This window comes from Equus asinus, chromosome 1, assembly GCF_041296235.1.
Source record: "Equus asinus isolate D_3611 breed Donkey chromosome 1, EquAss-T2T_v2, whole genome shotgun sequence".
Classification (NCBI taxonomy): Eukaryota; Metazoa; Chordata; class Mammalia; order Perissodactyla; family Equidae; genus Equus; species Equus asinus.
Window position 1 is genome coordinate 172,937,549 of NC_091790.1, and position 19,612 is coordinate 172,957,160.

General features: G+C 37.1%; 1 protein-coding gene across 4 annotated transcripts in view; it reads right to left on the reverse strand.

The window, feature by feature from the left end:
- Positions 1 to 19,612, reverse strand: part of TFEC (transcription factor EC) — a 175,933-nt gene that overhangs the window by 120,669 nt on the left and 35,652 nt on the right. For all 4 annotated transcript variants that reach the window (XM_070512146.1, XM_014838231.3, XM_044763739.2 and 1 more), the window contains exons 2-3: positions 7,557 to 7,607; positions 6,372 to 6,618 (exon numbers count right to left, since the gene is read on the reverse strand). In XM_070512146.1, the coding sequence (XP_070368247.1) occupies positions 6,372 to 6,569 (198 nt within the window). In that variant the 5' untranslated portion in view covers positions 6,570 to 6,618; positions 7,557 to 7,607. The remainder of the gene's footprint in view (positions 1 to 6,371; positions 6,619 to 7,556; positions 7,608 to 19,612) is intronic.

A 19,612-nucleotide genomic window follows, 5' to 3' on the forward strand; every position in this document is an offset into this window, starting at 1 on the left:
AATCTAGTGCACTAAAATAGTTAACAAAACACCAAGATAAAACATTTCCATAAATCTTTTTTTTTTTTTTTTTTTGGAGGAAGATTAGCCCTCAGCTAACTACTGCCAGTCCTCCTCTTTTTGCTGAGGAAGCCTGGCTCTGAGCTAACATCCGTGCCCATCTTCCTCTAGTTTATACGTGGGATGCCTACCACAGCATGGCTGCCAAGCAGTGCCATGTCCGCACCCGGGATCCGTACCAGCGAACCCCGGGCCGCCGAGAAGCGGAACGTGCGAACTTAACCGCTGCGCCACCGGGCCGGCCCCCAACATTTCCATAAATCTTGAACTGAATCTCTTAGCTTAAATAGTTATGTATTAACATTAAAAATGTAATCTGGAGTGGAAATGTACACCATTCTTGCTTTTCTCAGTTATTCATGTTTGAAATTTCACCCAGAGGGTCAGTTAACACTTATAGACACCATTATTCATCTAGTGGAAGGAACTAGAAATAATTAGTAACTATATATCTGGACATACACATTTAAAAAATAATTGAAAATGAAGATAGTAGTGTTGCCGCTAAAAATTAGCAAAATAAAGTTATATATTGAGTAGATACTATTTTAAAACTTTAATGAAATTTTTTTTTGTTTAATCCCCATGATGCATTTTCAGGTAACTATGGTATATTTGAAGAGATGACTACTAGTCACAATAATTTATTAAGAGTTTCACAAAAAGAAGGCATACAGGGAAAAATTGAAAATAGACAAAAGTCTTCACATTATGGAGGAAGATTATAAATTTAAAGGTGACCAATTTTCTATGTTTCAAGATAACGAAAAGGAAATTAGGCTAAAATTATAGGCTAATCATAGTGAAGAACATTAATAATATAGCTTCTCTGGATGCCACAACATTATTACCCAAAAGGTTGTAAAATTCACTCTGCTTCATTACCTAAAATCAAGACAGACCCTGAAAAGCAGATATTGATTAATAAGAATCATAATGCCAGACTGTCTTATACTTGAGGACTCTAAGGGAACAGGTAACTCCCACTTTTGTCCCCCTTGGCTTCAGTGTGCCATTTTCCTCCGTTAGTAAGCTCTCGGGCTATGAGGCTATTTCACAGGGTATTAGGTGCTATGAGTCTCAGGTGTATAATAAGTGTTATTCAGACCACACAATGGGGATCAGGTGTCTTCCTTAGGCTTCTTGATTATGAAGTTGATCATAACTTGGACAAACTTAGCACAAGCTGCAGCTACCATTTCAGTTCATCCATCACTCATTAGTCAGGTCTGAACCATGCATTCCTCATGTTTATAACAAAAGGGAACTTTGGGGAAAAAATGTCTTTATTCTGATCAGAAAAAACTCTCTACAGACAATGCATAGTGGTCACTTTATGTTTTTTTAGCTCCACAGCTTCTGTAATTTCTATCTCTTTTATCAACACTAAAGGCAGAAGAACTTTTAAAATATGGAAAGTCCAATACACAGGCCACTTGACAATTTCTAAGTCTGAGTTTTATTTAAAAAAAAAAAACTAAGATTGTTAGAGGACTTTGAAATAGATAACTTCAAAAGGTTGTTCAGCATAAATGTAAGTGAGATTTATATCTGGAGGAGATGACCAAATCTTACAGGTTACTTAACAAATTTAGAACACCCAATGCACAACTAGAATATGGAATCTAAGCATGGAAGATTCAGCAACTGATTCTATGATTGGAATTCTTTTATTTATTTGTTTGTTTATTTTACTGCCTTCTCTTCTTCTGTAAGTTTTACCTCTGTATCAGGATGAATATTCTCAATATACAGCTCTAGCGTATTTTTCCTTTTTTATGTTCCATCTCCTTTCCCTGCAGCCCTCCTGCTCTATGGCCCCAGAGAAAAGTGAACATGAATGCCAACACTGGAGAAAGGAAGATGTAGGAAGTTCTTAGCAGATCAAGGAGAAGTAATACATTTCCTCCAAAAGAAATATAGAAAGAAGACAAAGGGAGATAGGAAGATAGACATGAGCGTCCTAATTCCCTATTAAGAGACAAAACCATTAGTGTGTATGCAATGGAGTTTGCAAAAGGACAGAAAACCCCAATAGAGAGAGGAAGAAACTTAAACAAGAGGAGTTCTTGCTCCATTTCCCATTTAGAATTCTGATAGTGTTGCGTGACCTCAGCATATCGGAAATGGTGACTTGACAAATGTTCCTGCAAGCCACCAGTGATTAATGGGTGGCATGAGGAGGTCCGGCCTGGCCTCTGTGATTGAAGCCATGAATCCCATTAGTCATAGACCTAGCAGCGGAAACCAACAGGAAGCCGGGTAGATAGGCCAAGCAAGAACATCATGGAGGAAGGCATCCAAGTCAGAGGATATATGGACACGTAAGTTTCACCTCATTTCTATGAAAGACAGTGTTTACCAAAAAGAGACCGATTTAACCTGAAAGCAACCACTTTAAACTGAAAGACTTTGAGACACATTTAACTGGAAAGTTAAATTTTGTCCCATTATGCTCTCCTCAATTAACCATCTCCTCTTCCACACTTCTTATCCCCTACCCTCTAGTAAGATAAGAGCATTGGGAGGACAGTGAGGAATTCAAGAACAGCTTAAATTGCTATGGAGAAGAAAGAGACTACATTTTTCTTGTAATTTGTATTCTCTCTACACATTATCAGCAAAATGAAATTAGAACAAGAGGAGAGAGCTTCCCACATAGAATCTTTCCATTCACATTCAACACATGGCTGCCTCATGATAGTAGTTAGAAAGAGATATTGTTCCATTTTAGAGAAGCCTTTTCTTTTAAATACTCTAAAACAGCCAAATTGCATTCTTTAAATAAACTAATATTTATTTATTGAAACTTACGTAGTAGCGGGGGATACATTCCAAGACCTCCCAACGAATGCCTGAAACCACGGATAGTACCTAACCCTGTATCTACTGTTTTTTTCTACACATACATACTTATGTGTTTACAATATAAACCTATAAAGTTTAATTTATGAATTAGGCACAGTAAGAGATTAACAATAGATAAAATAGAACAATTATAAAAATATACTGTAATAAAAGTTACCATAAATCTTAGCAACTTCTGCATACAATTTTTTCTTTCCTTATTAAGTCGAGAACTTTCATCGTTTTACTTAAAGAAAGCACTTCACGGCTTCTCTTTGGCATATTCGAATTGCCAGCATTGCTACTCTTGCACTTTGGGCCATTAAGTAACATAAGGGTTACTGGAACACAGGCACCACAATACTGCAACGATAGCCTGATAACCAACAAGATTACTAAGTGACTAGGGCAGGTAGCGTATACAAGTTGGATACACTGGACAGAGGGATGATTCACATCTTGGGCAGGACAAATCGGGACAGCTCAAGATTTCATCACATTACTCAGAATGGCACCCAATTTAAAACTTATGAAATGTTTATTTCTGGAATTTTCCATGTAATATTTTCAGACCATGGTTGATTGCAGGTAACTGAAACCTCAGAAAGCGAAACCATGGATGAAAGGGGACTACTGTGTTACAATATGTGAAGAAGTCTCATAATATAGTATTTAAAATGCATTTATCACAGTATGACTCTCTGAAGCTTAGAACCTTTTATGGTAGCATGACAACATTTGAGAAGTAAAAAATGTGAGCTGGCTAATGCACACAGAGCTTCAAAGTGGGCAGTCCTTCATAAAGTTAGACAAGAGTCTTATCCTCAGCTTTTTAAGTCCAGAAGTTTAATTTTTAATCACATCACATAGTGATCAGGGTCTGAGATGCTGGCACGTGGTAACCAAAAGTAGAGTTGGCCAAATGAATCCATTGTATAAGGCATGTCTGTCCACATAACACTTCTACAGAGTCTGAAAACTATCTATTATATGTTGATTTTCATTTCTTTTAATTTTAGAAACTGATCCTGTTCCCAATCAGAAACAAAATTTTCTACTTTAGATAAATAACAAAAGTTTAAGATCTAGAAAATATATCTGAGTCAAATCAACTTTAAATGTCAAAACAGACTTGACAGACTTTAGCTTAATGGACAAAATTAGACAAAGCCCTCCATCCTGCAGATACGATTCAGCAGACCTAATCAACCAGGGTGTTAACTGGTAGAGAATTAACTAAGACAATGAGAACAGGTACCATAATGGCCTGCGATAATAGCTACAAATTGGGATGACTAACTGGCTCAGAGTAATTTCTTGGAGGTTGTGTCTGTAGAGCACCCCAACTCAATTCTAATAACATACTATCCCTTCCGTCTCTCCATACATCCACAAAAGTGAACATCTGACCAATAAAAACTGAGCATAGCACTCACCATCACCTTAATGACCAAGCCAAGGACTGGAAATGTGATCCTAGTACATCTTTATCTAGAATTGTTCACACTGGAATTGTGTAACATAAGCCTTCTTTTTCTTAGTGGCAAGTTTTGAGGATGTGAGCCTAGAGGGAATGAAGCCTACGCAGTTTACTTCAAGGAACAGCTGGTCTGAGAACAAAGACCGTATGCAGAGAAAAGCACAGATGAGAGACAAACATGTTCTTAACGATATTTGAAGCCCTGGTTCCCATCACGCCTGATACCAGCTATCCTTCCTAATAATACAAGCTAATAAATCCTCTTTGTAGGTTAATCTGCTTCCAATTGGGCTCTCCTTACTGGAAATCATTTGAGTTCTCACTAGCAAAGTTAGTGAGGAAGTGCTAAAGCCCAACTGGATGGACAAATAATAACTTCCAGCATGTCTTGGTCATAGAACAATAACACTTTTGCTAATTGTGCAATTTCAAGCTAATTTCTTAAAACCTCTGAGCCTCAGTTCATTATCTGCAAAATGGGGTTTACAGCCACTCTACTGGATTATTGAAAAACTATGATAATGTACGTAATGTGCCTGGCATGATGACTCTCCCATAATACTTGCTTAAAAAGTGCTAAAATTTTATTATTCTGATAATGAGCATGTGAGGATAATGATGATGATGATCCTAAGAAGACAAATATTACAGAACTCAGAACCTTATGTGATTTTTCCAATAAAAGCATGCCTGCTTAAACATATTTCAGTGAAGTTAAAAGAACGAAAAAGAAAAATATAATAAAGTCAGAAATAATTATAAACAAAACATATCTATTACCTTAAAGAAGTTATGATTTTTGAAAGCTTAATGTACAGCAAATAAGCATTTGTGGTTGAAAGTTTACTAGAGGTTAAAGTGATAGTCTTATTTTTAAGAATGAGTTTAATATGAAAGATAAAGCAAATATGATTGATATAGCTATTCCCTGAGAATGGATGTAGCAAAACCATTAGCTCTGACTCAGATGCCTCCACAATAAGAAAGCCTTCCATGACATCACCAAGCCCGTTACTATGCACCACACCTATGGTACATAGTCTTTCTTTCGTTGTATTTATTTATTTACCCTTCTGCATTATAAAACCTTCATAGCAAAATCTCTCCTTTTAATATTTGTACCCTATAATCACAGATCAAGAACTTGATCAAAAGTAGCTGCTCAAAATATAGTATTTAAATTAAATTGAATTCTAGAAGTGTGCTGGGAGTCAAAAGAAATGGATTCCAACCTTTCCTCTTCCACTTACTGGTTGTGTTCCCTTGAATATGTCACTAGCCTTAGGGTCGTATACTCACTGTGTTGGCCCTAAAAGCTGTGTGCTCTAACCTCCTACCCCAGTGCAAAAGTCCCATCTGAAGTGCATTTGCTCCCTTTACACACTGAGATAGACTCTCTACACAAAATAATCTTCAATCAAAGTTCAAAGCTGCTTTCAGCATAATTACTCTCTCTCCCATTGAAAAACTCAACAAAGTCCTGCTTTAAAAGGCCCAATATCAGAGTCGGCAACACAGACCCAGAATTTTAACTCAAAGATGGCATCTTTTCTACACACCACACCACTTACCTGTGCTTTAGAAGTCTTGAAATGTTTCCAGAAAGCTTATCACTCTTAATGATGTTCCTGAACTCATATGGCACACCTCACTGATTGGTTTGGATAGTCAAATGAGATGATGTGAAACTTCCTTCTAACGTCTAAAATGCTCCAAAAGATCAAGTAGTATTATTATCGTGATGATGATGTTGGGGAAGAGATGGATGCTTTGCTGCTCTAATATTTACATAATGTTAAATGAGCCACTTACTGGGAATTGTAGCCACTTACTGGAAACTGGGAGAAGGCTCTGGATTTTTATTCTTATTTTCTCCTCAACTTTTGAATACAATTAAAATGCACAGATTTTCAGAGGCTATTACCCATAATACTTACATAGAAATTATTGCTACATATATGTATATACATATACAGATATATACCTTGGAAAAGGCTGGTAATTGGCTTGAAGGAATTTCTGGTCTTCCTGGGAAGAGTCTCTGAAACACTGGTTTGTATGAAAATTGCATGTGGAACTCTATATGCTGGGCCCTGGCCTCCTGGCTGAGTTGAAGTCTTCTCTCCTTTTCTCCTAATTGTTCTTTCAGTTGAAATTGGAGTCCGGGTAAAGCTTGTAACATATTTTTCTTCCTTTCTTCTCACCATTAATAGATTTTAAAAAAAGGAGCTCTGCAAAAGACATGCAAAAAATTTTCTTTTATCACCTGAGATTACATATTGTAAAATAAATCTAGTAAATGACAGGGGAAGCATCTGAAATAGAAAAACAAACTCATTCTTTAACGGTTATGGTTCACCCATAAAGATACAATTCTTAATGTTCAAGTTAAAAAAAAAAAAAGATGAGAAGAAACAGTTGGCATTCAGCTAACAATTGTGTTTGGAGATTTGTGCCTGACTTTGTTATTCTGAGCAAAGCCAGGTACCAGTCTCTTGGGATTATGTACAAAGGCAAGAAAAAAAGTGGACATGTACAAACCTCAAAGGTGACTGCTGGGTTAATAAAACAGTCTGTTTTCTGTTCACCCACTCTTGCTCTCAGTGTGCAAGTATATTAAAATATGTCAAAAGGAAAACCATTCGCTGGGCAAAAATAATTCAACTACAAGTCACAATTTCCAGCTGGTGGAGTGCCTCCGTGCATTTAAGTACACTAACAAGTGACCCATACATCTCCCTGGATGAAAGTTGTATCCTCATTAAAGGAGAAACAAACACAAAATAGGAACTACTGTCACATAGAAAAACAGACCACAATTGATACCGCATTTCTCCCACTCGGTTTCTGACTTGAGCCATCGCAGACTGAAGAGCTGTGCTGTCCTGGAGGTAACCTCTTAAAAAACCATGAAAGTAAAACGAGGAAGCTGCTAGGGGAACTGAATGTGTAGCTAATGGCCATCCATATTACTGTTTAACGCATCTGGAAAAACATCTTTTTCTTTCTAGTCTCTATAAAATCTTGCACCACAGAAGACACTGTAATAATGTGAAGTGGCTGGATTAACAAATGCACCCGAAGGAACTTAAATTTAATGCTCTAGTTTATATCTTTAAATAACCCCTCTAAGATAACCTCTGGTTTAAGCATTTGTAAGGTATCGTACCAATCTTTGCTTTCCAATTTTTCTCTAGAAAACCGTATCGTTGATATGAATCTGTAAAAAAAAAAAAAAAAAAAAAGGTTAATGTTGATCAACTCTAATAATACTGTTTTTATTTGATTAATGTGTTGCACGTTATTGTAAGGCAAAAACATACATTGGATGCTCAATGTGACAGCTCCAGCCCTAGGCACAGAAGGATATAGAAAAGGAGCATGTGCCTTCAAAAGGTAGACAATAATCTGGAATAATAAGGGAAGAATATTTGAGAGGATACAACTAATTACAGAGGTGTGGTACTAGCAATTATTTCTAAGCTAGGTAAGGTGCTCCTCTTGTACACAGGAAACACCTTTGCTCAACTATTTTCCTAGCAGTTACCATACACCATGGCGATTGCCTGTTGACTCTGTTGTGCCCCCCATACCATAATGTGAGCTCCTCAAAGGCAAGATTTCTTATACGTTGCTTTTCAGCTTGTTAGAATCCCCATCTCATACAGCCCCTGGAACGTAAGAGGAATTCAATAAATATCAATTGACTGGTTGGTTAACTGCTTAAACATAGTTTAGTTGTGCACCTGACGATTTGTGTCCCACTTTAAACTGCCAAGTCTTTACTGGAAGACAGTGGAAGAACTGTAAAGGGAAGGTGGATCTAGGAAAAGACCAATAATTTCTAAGATAAACCACACCCCAGGAACAATGAATATACACACAGAAAAGCAGAACTACTCAAATCTGAATTATGCTTTAAACTAGTAAATATAGAACAATCATTACAATGAAATTGAAGCTCAATATAGGAGTGAAGGTAATAAGAGATCAGCAAGCCAATCTGAATAAATTAAATTCTCCAGGCCCAGAGCAATTATGGAGCTTAGAAACAAGAAAAGTATTTGAGGAATCTAAGTTGATGAGAATAACACTAAAAATGGGAAATGATAGATTTGGACACCAAGAACTAGTGAGCTGGATTTTTAGCTCCCATGAAATTCTACAGCAAATTGTAAAGCAGCATGTCTATGAAATCATGAAAAATAAAGTGGAATTCACTAAGAGGTAGTATCTTATGATGTTAAAAGAATATTGTATGAAGACAAAAAGTCCTGCGTGCATGTTCTCTATGTGCGTGCGCCCAGTCACTTTAGTGATTTCTCTTCTCCCCTATTTGTTGTGGTTGAATTGTGTCCCCTGAGCCCAAATATGTTGAAGCCCTAACCCCTGGTACCTGTAAACATGACTTAGTTTGGAAATAGGGTCTTTGCAGATGTAATTAAGCTGCAAGTTAAGATGAGGTCATATTGAAGTAGGGTGTGCCTTTAATCTGTATGTCTGGTGTCCTTAAGGGAAGAGGAGAAGAGACACAGAAAAGACAAACGCAAAAGAAAGAACACCACATGATGATGGAGCCAGAGATTGGAGTTGTGCCAGGAGAGAAGCATAGAAATCTCCCTCTGAGCCCCCAAGAAGGTACATTCCTGCTGACACCTTGATTTTGAACTTCTGGCCTCCAGAACTGTGAGAGAATAAATTTCTCTTGTTTAAAGCCACCTAGCTTGTGGTAATTTGCTATGACAGCCCTAGAAACTAATACATCATTCTATAAAAAGAAATAAATGATGCATCTTCCTACAGCGATTGTCAGAAGGATTATAATTTAACATCAGTAATTCTTAAATTCAGCAAAGCATTTCACAAAGTCTCTTATAATGTGTTCACTAATAAAGTAAATCTATGTGAGATCAATCAGTTAGGTTCAAAGTTGTTCAAACTCTCATTCCCAAAGAGAGCTGATCAATGATGCAGCATGAACCTGATCTTTGCCCAAATTTTCTCTAACTAATATGTTGAAAATAACTCTCAGGCCTTGGATGTCTATATTTTAGGTCCCTTTGGAGACAAACTAACAGAAGTTTGGGAAACTAACCTTGAGGAACATTTGTAAAGGTGGACACAGAACCTTTTATTCATCCATTGCTGTTTAACATATTTTAATAGGACTTGGAGAAATACATAGAATGAATTCTGCTCAAAAATGGGGGAAAAAACTAGGTTGGGAGAAATAATATTCACTGAAAGACAAAATCAGCATTTAAAAATAAAATTCTTATTATCTTAACAATTATTTATTATTATAACAATACGATTTAATAATCATTATTATTAATAACAACTTAATACTCTAAACTGCTAATAGTGCTTCATACATAATAGATACTCAATACATTACTATTATCATTAACAGTGTGATAGCCTAGAATAATGGGCCAAACCCACTTAAGTGTAAAATACACAATATTTCATTTGGATTCAAAATTTAACTACATTTAAGATGGGAAATATCCAGGTTCATCATCAATTCTTATGGAAGAGATTTGGAGATTTCATTTGACCAAAGGCTCAATGTGTCCAAACACTGTTTTTTGTGGCCTCTGAAACAAAAACAAAACAAAACAAACAACAAAGGTGAGAACGTGGGATGAATTAACAGGTATATGTAAGCCTGTGATAATTTGAGGAGAGGGAAGCTAGGAGGTCTGTTTTTCTCAAAGCAGCAGTTCTCCTCTTTATATTTGACAATCGCCTACATGGTGGAGGGAGGAGGGTGGAGTTCTGAAGGAGATGGAGGGTTTCTGCATATTCCCATCCAAAATTCAGAAGATAAAAAGATGTAGGCTCCCACACCATGCAAATCTGTGCCACAGGAAATAGATCGGAGTGAAAGATGTTTCTTCTGCCCCCTAGAAACAATTGAAGCTTCACAAAAGCAGCATCCAAGAAATGCAACAGCAGTAAGAAACATCAGAGACTCCCGTAATTAAGACTGAAGTGTGCCAAGAATGGCCACAGACATTTGAGGAGCTAAAAGAAAGACACCGGCTAGGAAGAGACGTTGCAGAATCTCACTCTCAAAGATCCAAAGGACGCCCCAACGATAAGGGCGGAGGGAGGACTTTTGACAGAGGATGAAGACAAAGGCACCAAAAAAGACAAATTTCCCCCACACTGATTGTCATGAGCATTGGTGATACCCAATAAAAGGGGGCAAAGTAGGGTAGATCTAATGTTGTTAGTGTGGTTTTTTGTTAATTAAACCTCTTTCTTAAGGTTATTAGGAATATTACATGCAACTGGGAACCTTCTGGATGTAAAATGTATTTTCCTAGATGTTAGGATGCAATGCCTACGGTACTCATCACAGAAGTAACTCAGGCTATTTACACTTGAGTTCTTTCCAATGGAAGGTTTCAGACAGTTTTGGATACCCACTGTATTAGTTTCCTGCGGATGCTGTAAAATAATCACCAAAACTTTGGTAGCTTAAAAAAACACAGATTGTTTCTCTTATAGCTATAGGACAGACATCTGAAATCAGTTTCCCCAGGCTAAAGTCAGTGTTGGCAGGTCTGGTTCCTTCCAGCGGCTCTAGCGGAGAATCTATTTCTTGCTTCATTCAGATTCTGGAGGTTGCCTGTATTGGCTTGTGGCTCCTTCCTCTGTCTTCAAAGGATGTCACTCTAGTCGCTGCTTCTGTGGTCACATGTGCTCTCCCTGACTCTGACTTCTGTGTCCCTCTTATAGGGACTATCATGATTACATTGGGCCCACCTGGATAATCCAAAATAATCTCTTCACCTCAAGATTCTTAATCACATCTGCAAGGTCCCTTTTGCCACATAAGGTAATATCCACAGGCTCCAGGGTTAGGACATGAACACATTTGGGGGAGCTTTATTCAGCATACCAAACCCACTTTAAAAGAAACATTATAAGGAGGGAGTATGGTATTGAGTGAAAGCACAAACCAGCTTTGCTTGCTTCACAAGCACTTATAATCCCCATATTACTGATGAGAAAACTGAGGCACAGAAAACATAAGTTACTTATACATGGTTTGGTGGTTATTCAGAGCCAGTATGAATCCAAATCACGCCCCTTAGCTAGGGGCCTTGACATAGCGTTTTCACCGGGAAAAACTTATTTTTTATGGTTGGTGTGAGGATTAAATAAAATAATGAATATAAAATAGCTATCACAATTACTCATTCAAATGTACTCATTACCCAGTAAATGATAAAATAAGTAAATATGTTAGAAACATTGACCAAAAAAATCAGGCAAAAGAAGGATGGTTAGGGAATTGGAAACACTGTCATCTACAAAACGGTAGCTTAGCTTGGAGAAGAAAAGAATTATAGGGACATGATAGTCGTCTTGAAATATGTGATGAACTTTCATGTGAAAGGGGAAGTAGATTTATTTTAATGTTCCCCCATAAAACCAAACTAAAACCTAAGGGTGGAAATTACACGGTGATAAAATCTGGCTCAAAAAAAAAAAGATCTAATAATTAGAGTGATCCACCAATGAAACAGACAGCCTCAGAATTTTGTAGGCTTTCAGTCTGTTGGAATATTCAAGCACAGGCTAAATGACTCTCTGTAGTATATAAAATATGGGAAGGATTTCAGCAGTGAGAGGGACATTAAAATACATTCATGCATTTATTCAGCAAATATTTACTGACCATCTTCTGTGTTCAGCAGATGTAAGGCCCCTTTCAGCTCTAAAAATAATAGAATCTACTATTCTCCGAATGAGCAAATAAGAACATATGTCACAAAAATGGGCATATCTTCAGGCTGATTCTTATTGGAAAATTCTGGTGATTCTCCACCCCCAGGCTCCCTGGCCGCCCTGCTGCGATCTGCGATAAGCCTTTATTTTCATGATCATTCATCACTAGTCACAGGAAGACTTTTTCCACAGTAAAGAGTCAGCTTTTAATAGGAGAAATAATATTTTTGCATTCTGATAGAGGGGCTTTTCTTAAAAGAAAAGAAGAGAATTTTATTACACAATGGTTAATTTTTTTCGTTGCGGCTTGTGCAAACAAATATAACAATCAATATATTTTAACCAAAAGCAGGAGAAAAGTGGGACCCTATCATTTAGTCTGGGGCATATGTCACTTGTAGAAGAGGATGGGCTTTAACGTCGTCTCCGGTAAAGATATGCAGAAACTTTACCCACTCTTTGGACCCACAAACAAATTGGTTATAGTAGAAATCGACTAAGTCTGACTTCTCCTCTGAATTATTGAGGTGGTGTCTACCTATCTCTCACCTAATCTCCCTAGCCAAGGGAGATTGCTTTTGGAGAATCACCCAAATTACAAAGGTAATCCAAGAAGGTCTCCAACCACTGAGCAGAATGCGCCCAGTGTCTGTGTCACCCATATGACACTTCATCACACGGCACACGATGGCATTTACTACACAGCTGTTAGTATGTGCCAGAATTAACCAGATAATTGGATAGACCTCTATTTGATTTTTGCTGCTTACAATATTTCTTTGCAGGGATAATAATAACCCTAATACAAGTTGACCTTTAATGAGCCCCTTCTACGTGAAGGTCACATCATATGAACAGTCAGAGGCAATCTTTTCAACCCCCTGTTGGGCAGGTATCACCCTTATTCTCATGAATGAATGTGATGGGGCCAAGATTAAAATCCAAAGGAACGTGGAGCTCTTGAGTTCTCACTGACTGATAAACTGCCTCTACAACCTTTAACCACCCTCCTAACAAAGACAAATAAGTTAGAAGAAATATTGAAAAGTAATCACAAGTCTGAATTCAGATGTCTTTTACAGAAATAAACAGTGAGCCCAAGATGGGGTTAGAATCTAGTTCTCCAGATACCTGTGTTCCAAATGACTATTGACTCATTTAAATATAAAAAGCACTGTCAGCCCCTGTAGGCTAGCCACATCACTGAGTTATTAAATATCATGCAAGAGCCTGGATGGGTAAGAACATTTTTAAAAATATGGTAAATTTTCTTCTTCCCCTTCAAAATGCCCCAAGGCACTCGTATACATTATGGACACCACTGGCCTGAAAATTCTCAGTTGAGAGAAAAAGAAATCCAAAATCCTTGAATTATAAGAGCACTAAAAACATCTAAAATGATAACTATTTTGCCCCTTTAACACCAAAAGATCAATGGATTTTTATTTTTCACTTGGAGTTGACCTTTATTTAACCCATGGCATGCCAAAGTTATGGCCCGAAGCAATTTTTTCAGTGAATGCCTTGACTTGGGATGAGAATAGACATCTCCTTCACCCTGTCTCTAAAACATCATTTTATACCACTGCTGATGGTCAGTCTAACAAAGAAAAGATATTTCTCAGCATTTAGAAAACATGAAACTTTTTATTCAGTTATTTATTTCCTCTACTTCAGATACATTCAGAACCATAAAATGTTTGCAAATTTCAAAATAATCTACATTTTTCAGAGTTTTTATTAAGCTCCTCACAAAAATGTTTGTGCTCAATTATGTATTAAAAATAACCAGCTGATTGTGTCTTCATCACAAAAACAGTTTCTTTTGATCAATTGACTGCCTGCTGGCATCTTTTTCTAATGGGGAAATTAATTTTAAGGCATTCTGGTGCCTCTTTCATCCCCTAGATAAGTTTTGTACCTATACACAATTGTTCAGGGCTATCCTATTATTTTGAATGTAATAAATGAGGTATATTTAAAGGATTTAAACATGATTAGTATAGTCTAACAGTCTTTCTCTAACAAAAACAAATTCAATAGTTACATATTATGAAAGATTACAATACCAAAGAGAAGAGTCTAGAAATGCAGTAAGAGGTATCTAATTTAGTGATTAACATTTTATGGGCTGTGAGGTACCTCTGTGAGTTATCCAAGGGAGAATGCAGATTCTCTGGAGGTTTTTAATGACATAAACAGCTATATTTCTGAGCTAGCATAAATGGGCTCCTGGTAACAGGTAGGCAGCATAATAAAACAAAATAACTGTGCAGAAAAGGTAGATATAGTCTGGCTCAAGGATGCCCAGAAGAAACTGTTTAACAACAACTATATCTATGTGAACCTAATTTAATAGTAGCAGAGGTCTTCTATTGTGTGCCATCTTCACATGGTTTTATTTCCTGGGCAGTGTTGATCTTTAGAAATTCATAAAAAAGGAATCAATAGCAATATATATTGAACACTTTGCTAAGTACTCTGTCTTCTTCAACATTTCAATAAGCCTGTTTATTAATGCTTCTTTTTGTTATCAAATGGGGAAACTGAAACTCAACAATCACAATTCATTTGCCCCACACTACACATTTAGTAAGTGGAAGGTCAGTTTGACTTCAGAATATACGCTTCCAAACCCCTATATTATATAGCGAAATAGTCTCAGCAATAATTGAGAAAAACATGAATCCCGCCAATGCAAAGTCAGGAAGGAGGAGTGAATTAAAACTAATAGAAAGGATATACGATTATTATTTGTAAATGATACAAACAACTATATAGAAAACCTAAGAGAAAGAACAAAAGACAATTGTAACTAATGAGTGCAAACACAACAAATTTAACAAATTAAAAAAATTACTTGCACAAACTTGTGAATATACTTTAAAAACCACTGAGTTGTACACTTTAAGAGAACGAATTTTATGGTATGCAAATTGTATCTCAGTAAAAAGTAAAAATAGTGATTATACTGTCAATTAATATGGGGGAAAAGGGGATGAAATAAGAACTATTCACTCATAGTAGGAATGTAAATTAGAACATTTTTTTGGAGGGTAATTTGGCTCTGTTTATCAAAAATTCAATTATATTTGTTAAGAAAGAAAAGTAATTGGAGATGTGTCATTAGATTTATATACAGTAATATTCATCATAGTCTTTATTATAATGGGTCTCCCCAAAGAGAATTAAAACAATGGAAACTACGTAAATCTAGGAACTTCTAAATATGCTTCCGTATATCCATTAAAAACATCACGTTTCAGAATCATTAACTACCATGGAAATCCTCACAATATTAAGTAAAAAGGGAAAGATACCATAAAAAAAGGAAACTAAAGGTTAAAAAGAAATTAGAGCTGCAATAAGTGGTATGAGAAAAGAGGATATTTTTGCAAAAATATATTGGGCCGGATAAAAGTAACTGATGCAACGGTGCAATTGGTTCTAGGAATGAGTTCATTCATTTGTTGGTAGGGGATAGGCTGTGACTGCTTTAACAGGAGGTCAAGGACTCAGGATTATTCTATGTTCGCGTTATCCCTATGTGTCAGGGAAGAGGGTGGAATTGCTACTCCGCATCACTTTCCCTCAGATGTATCAAGCCTACTCCCTCCAAGGAGCCTTTGCAAAAGCTGTTTTCTCTCCCTGGAACTTCCTTCCCCCAGATTTTGACTTGGCTGGCTCCTGATGCACATTCCACAATCACATCCCCACTGAACAGTCAGGCCTTCTCTGCCCACCCAAAGCAGCATGGGCATCACCTGCGAACTTATTGGAAAGACAGAATCTTACACTCCACCCGAGATTTACTGAATTCAAATTTGTAGTTCAACAATATCCCCAGATGATTCTCATGCACACTAAAATTTGAGAAGCACTGATTTTATGGTCTATGATAGAGGCTTCATACCAATTCCCAGCATCATTTTCATCATAGCTCTTATCCAAATCTAAAAGTCTGTCTCCCTCCTTACATGCAGTTCTGTTAGCGCAAAAATCTTTTTGTCTTTTCGCCTCTATTCCCAGTTCCTAAAATCATTCCTGATGCACAGTTAGAACCCAATGAATGTTTGTTGAATGAAAGCACAGAATGGGGAGAGGGATGCCTCAGTGATTTTGACCGAAGAAATACCATTTCCTGTTTCCTTAACTGTCTAAGTTACTCCGTCTTTGGAGCCTTACTTTTGAATATGGAGACAAGAGCTAATAGATTACATTCCAGCCCAACACATCATGTAAAAATAATATTTATGGCCACACAATAAATCCTACCTAACAACTTTCTGAAGAATAACCAATATTAGTATGTATAAAAATAAAAAACATTCCTAAAAAAGTTAAACATAGAATTACTGTATGACCCAGCAATTCCACTCCCAGGTGTATACTCAAGAGAATTGAAAACTGGTGCTCAAACAAAGACTTTGACATGAATGTTAATAGCATTGTTCATAGTAGCCCAAAAGTGGAAACAACTCAAATGCCCATCATAAGATGGATGGATAAGCAAAATACGTTATATATATACAATGGAATATTATTTAGCCATAAAAAGGAATGAAGTATTGATATATGCTACAACATGGATGAATCATGGATATATTATGGTAAGTGAAAGAAGCCAGACACAGAAAGTTAGATATTGCTTGATTCCACTTACATGAAATGTCCAGAATAGGCAAATCCGTAGAGAAAAAGCAGATTAGTAGTGGTCAGGGGCTGGAGGGAGGGAGTGCCCACTTAACAGGCATGGGGTTTCTTTTAAGGGTGATGAAAATGCTCTGGAATTAGACAGTGGTGATGGTTCCATAACACTGTGAATGTACTGGAAGTCACTGAATTTTACACTCTAAAATGCCTAAAATGATGATTTTTATGTTATGTTAATTTCACCTCAAAAAATAAATAAGTAAAAGTAAACTACTGTTTTAAAATGTAGCAGCATTTAAGTGTATTGACTTGCTATCAAGACATTTTTTGTTACAGACTCCCTATTTCAGGGATCAGGATTCCAAAAGATTAATGTAATGTGATGATTATCTTTGTCAGACAGAGGTAAGGCAGGAAAATAAGGTAAAAGAAATGAGTCTGGGATTTGCCTAAGCCAGGACTCAGATTTCTTTGATCCTTGGCTAAAAGCCCTGATTGGCCCAAAAGGTCAAATGGAAAGGAAAAATCAGTCAAGAATAAATCAGTAAAATAAAAAGTTCATTAAAATTTAGCTATTGGGAGGAAAGGAAATAACCTTCCTTTCTTTTATTAACGAGAAAACTGACAACCTAATTTTCAGAACAGGTAACAAACGTATAGCTGTAGCTAGGTGCCCAGAATTTCTTCTCTACAGAGAAATGTTGGAAAGAAATTTAGGAGGAGCCTACAGACTTTCTGAAGCCATTGAAATTGTAATTGTTGTTACAAATTGCAAGAGTTTGTTAAAGATCATCAGGAAGCTTGGCATTTAAAAAGTGTTTGGATAGATAACACCCCTGTTCACACTTTAAACTCTTATTGTTAATTACATGTTGCTGTGACTAAGCACTTCAAAAGTGACTTTTATGCACTGCTCCATTATTTAATCTAAAAGAACTTCTTATAAAGTCACAGGTTAACAAAAGTTCATTAGTAAGTTGAGTGTTTAGAACTCAGAAAGCATTTCCCCACAGAACAATGTTAGCCATGGTGGTTGGGCTCTTTGTCAGCACCATACAAAGGATCAGGTAAGCCATACATACCTGCAACAATAGTACTAAAAAGCACACATGTGTCCGAAGATTTCCATGGAAACATTCATTCGGCATTCTGGGACCTAGACCACCTCTTCCCTCTGCTGCATTATTGATGCTCTTTTGTTCATTCATCACTCAATCACTCATTCAATAAGCATTAGCGGTGCCCGCTACGTGCCAGGCCCTTTGACAAGTTGTCTCCCTTACCACCTACCAGGTAGCAAGCTTTCTTCACCTTGGGGTAAGTACTTTGTGGCTTAGCTTGTAAACTCCATCATGGTGGGGTCTCTACAGGGGCAGAAGATGAGGCTCTAGGGCCAGTAGATGTAGTGAGGTTTGGGGACCAGTAAAACAAGGTGATGGCTGGGAACTATCCACCAGCCAAGCCGTCTATGCTCCTCTCTCCATTCACTTCCTTGTGGTCAACACTGGCTTTAGGGCAGGAGACCCGTGGGAGATGATACCAATAAAGGCCAGCGAGAAAAAGGATGCCTTTTTCTGCTTCACACTCCCATAAGGCAGTGACCAGGATTGGGAAATGCCAAGGAATAGTGTTAAAGGCAAACAATATGAGGACTGAGATCTTAATATTTATTTCCTTCCCATCTCCCTTATCTTACCTGAGAGCACAGACCAAAAAGAATAAAGAAGAGGAAACATTTATGGATGTATAGCCGTAGGTATGAATGTTATATATCAGGACTTGTATGAAACAAAAACATAGGTTTTCTTGAAAGTGCTGAACTCCTATCTTTCAAGAATCACGTTACCGACTAACAAAGATCACCACCTAGTGGCCCCAGTGAGATAATTGCACTTCAACAAAGTGCATTGAAATTCAGAAATAATGGCGTTTGTTACAAGAATGTAAGGTAACATTAAAGCTTCTCCTTTTGTCCCTTGGATTCCAACCTTCCACTTTCCTTTCATTCTGGCCTTCGTTCCTCCTAGTTTATAATCCTAAATTGTCTCTAAAGCATTCTATTTACAATTACCTTTACTTTAATCTTTACAGTTAGCTGTTTCTTTGTCACATTTTGAGTTCCTCTTCTTTTATGATATAGTAAGCACCCACAAGTCTTACCTGAAGTCAGATTCTTTAAACTTCATTTTTGTCATAACACTTCCCTATTAAAAGCTTGAATGCTTAAGTGGATCCTACTGCGATCTTTAGCAAGCCTGGTCTAACCCACGTAACCCCCTACTCCACTTAGCACACACATTGCCTGCCCATTTGGCGACTTTCCTCATTGCTGCTTCACCACCCCCAATCCCAAATACAACCGCCCTTTTCATCCAGCTCTGGGTCCTCTGGTCCACTCAAATTCTACCTTTTCCGTTGGTTTATCCCTGATACTCCTGCCAAGCTCACTTCTTTCTTCTCTAACTTCTTACATTCATAGTTATTACCCCTGAATTCACTATTTAATTATTTTCTAATTGTTTTATGAGTATCATGTCTGCAAAAAGAAGTTCCATGGTTTAAACACATCTGTATCTCCCACAAATCTCAGCATGGTATTAAACATAACACTAGAGCTCAATAAACAAGTGGCTGACTTAGAAGTGGGAGAGAAGAATCCTTGTAATTAAAGTGCCGTTAGTGGTCTGGTGGTGGGGGAGACAGAAAGCGGAGGGAGAGTACAATGGGGAAAGATTGCTGGAATTATTGCCCACGAATGGATAAAGATTCATTCTATCCATCTTTATCATGTAAAATAGCAGTGATGAATTAAATAGAAATGGATCC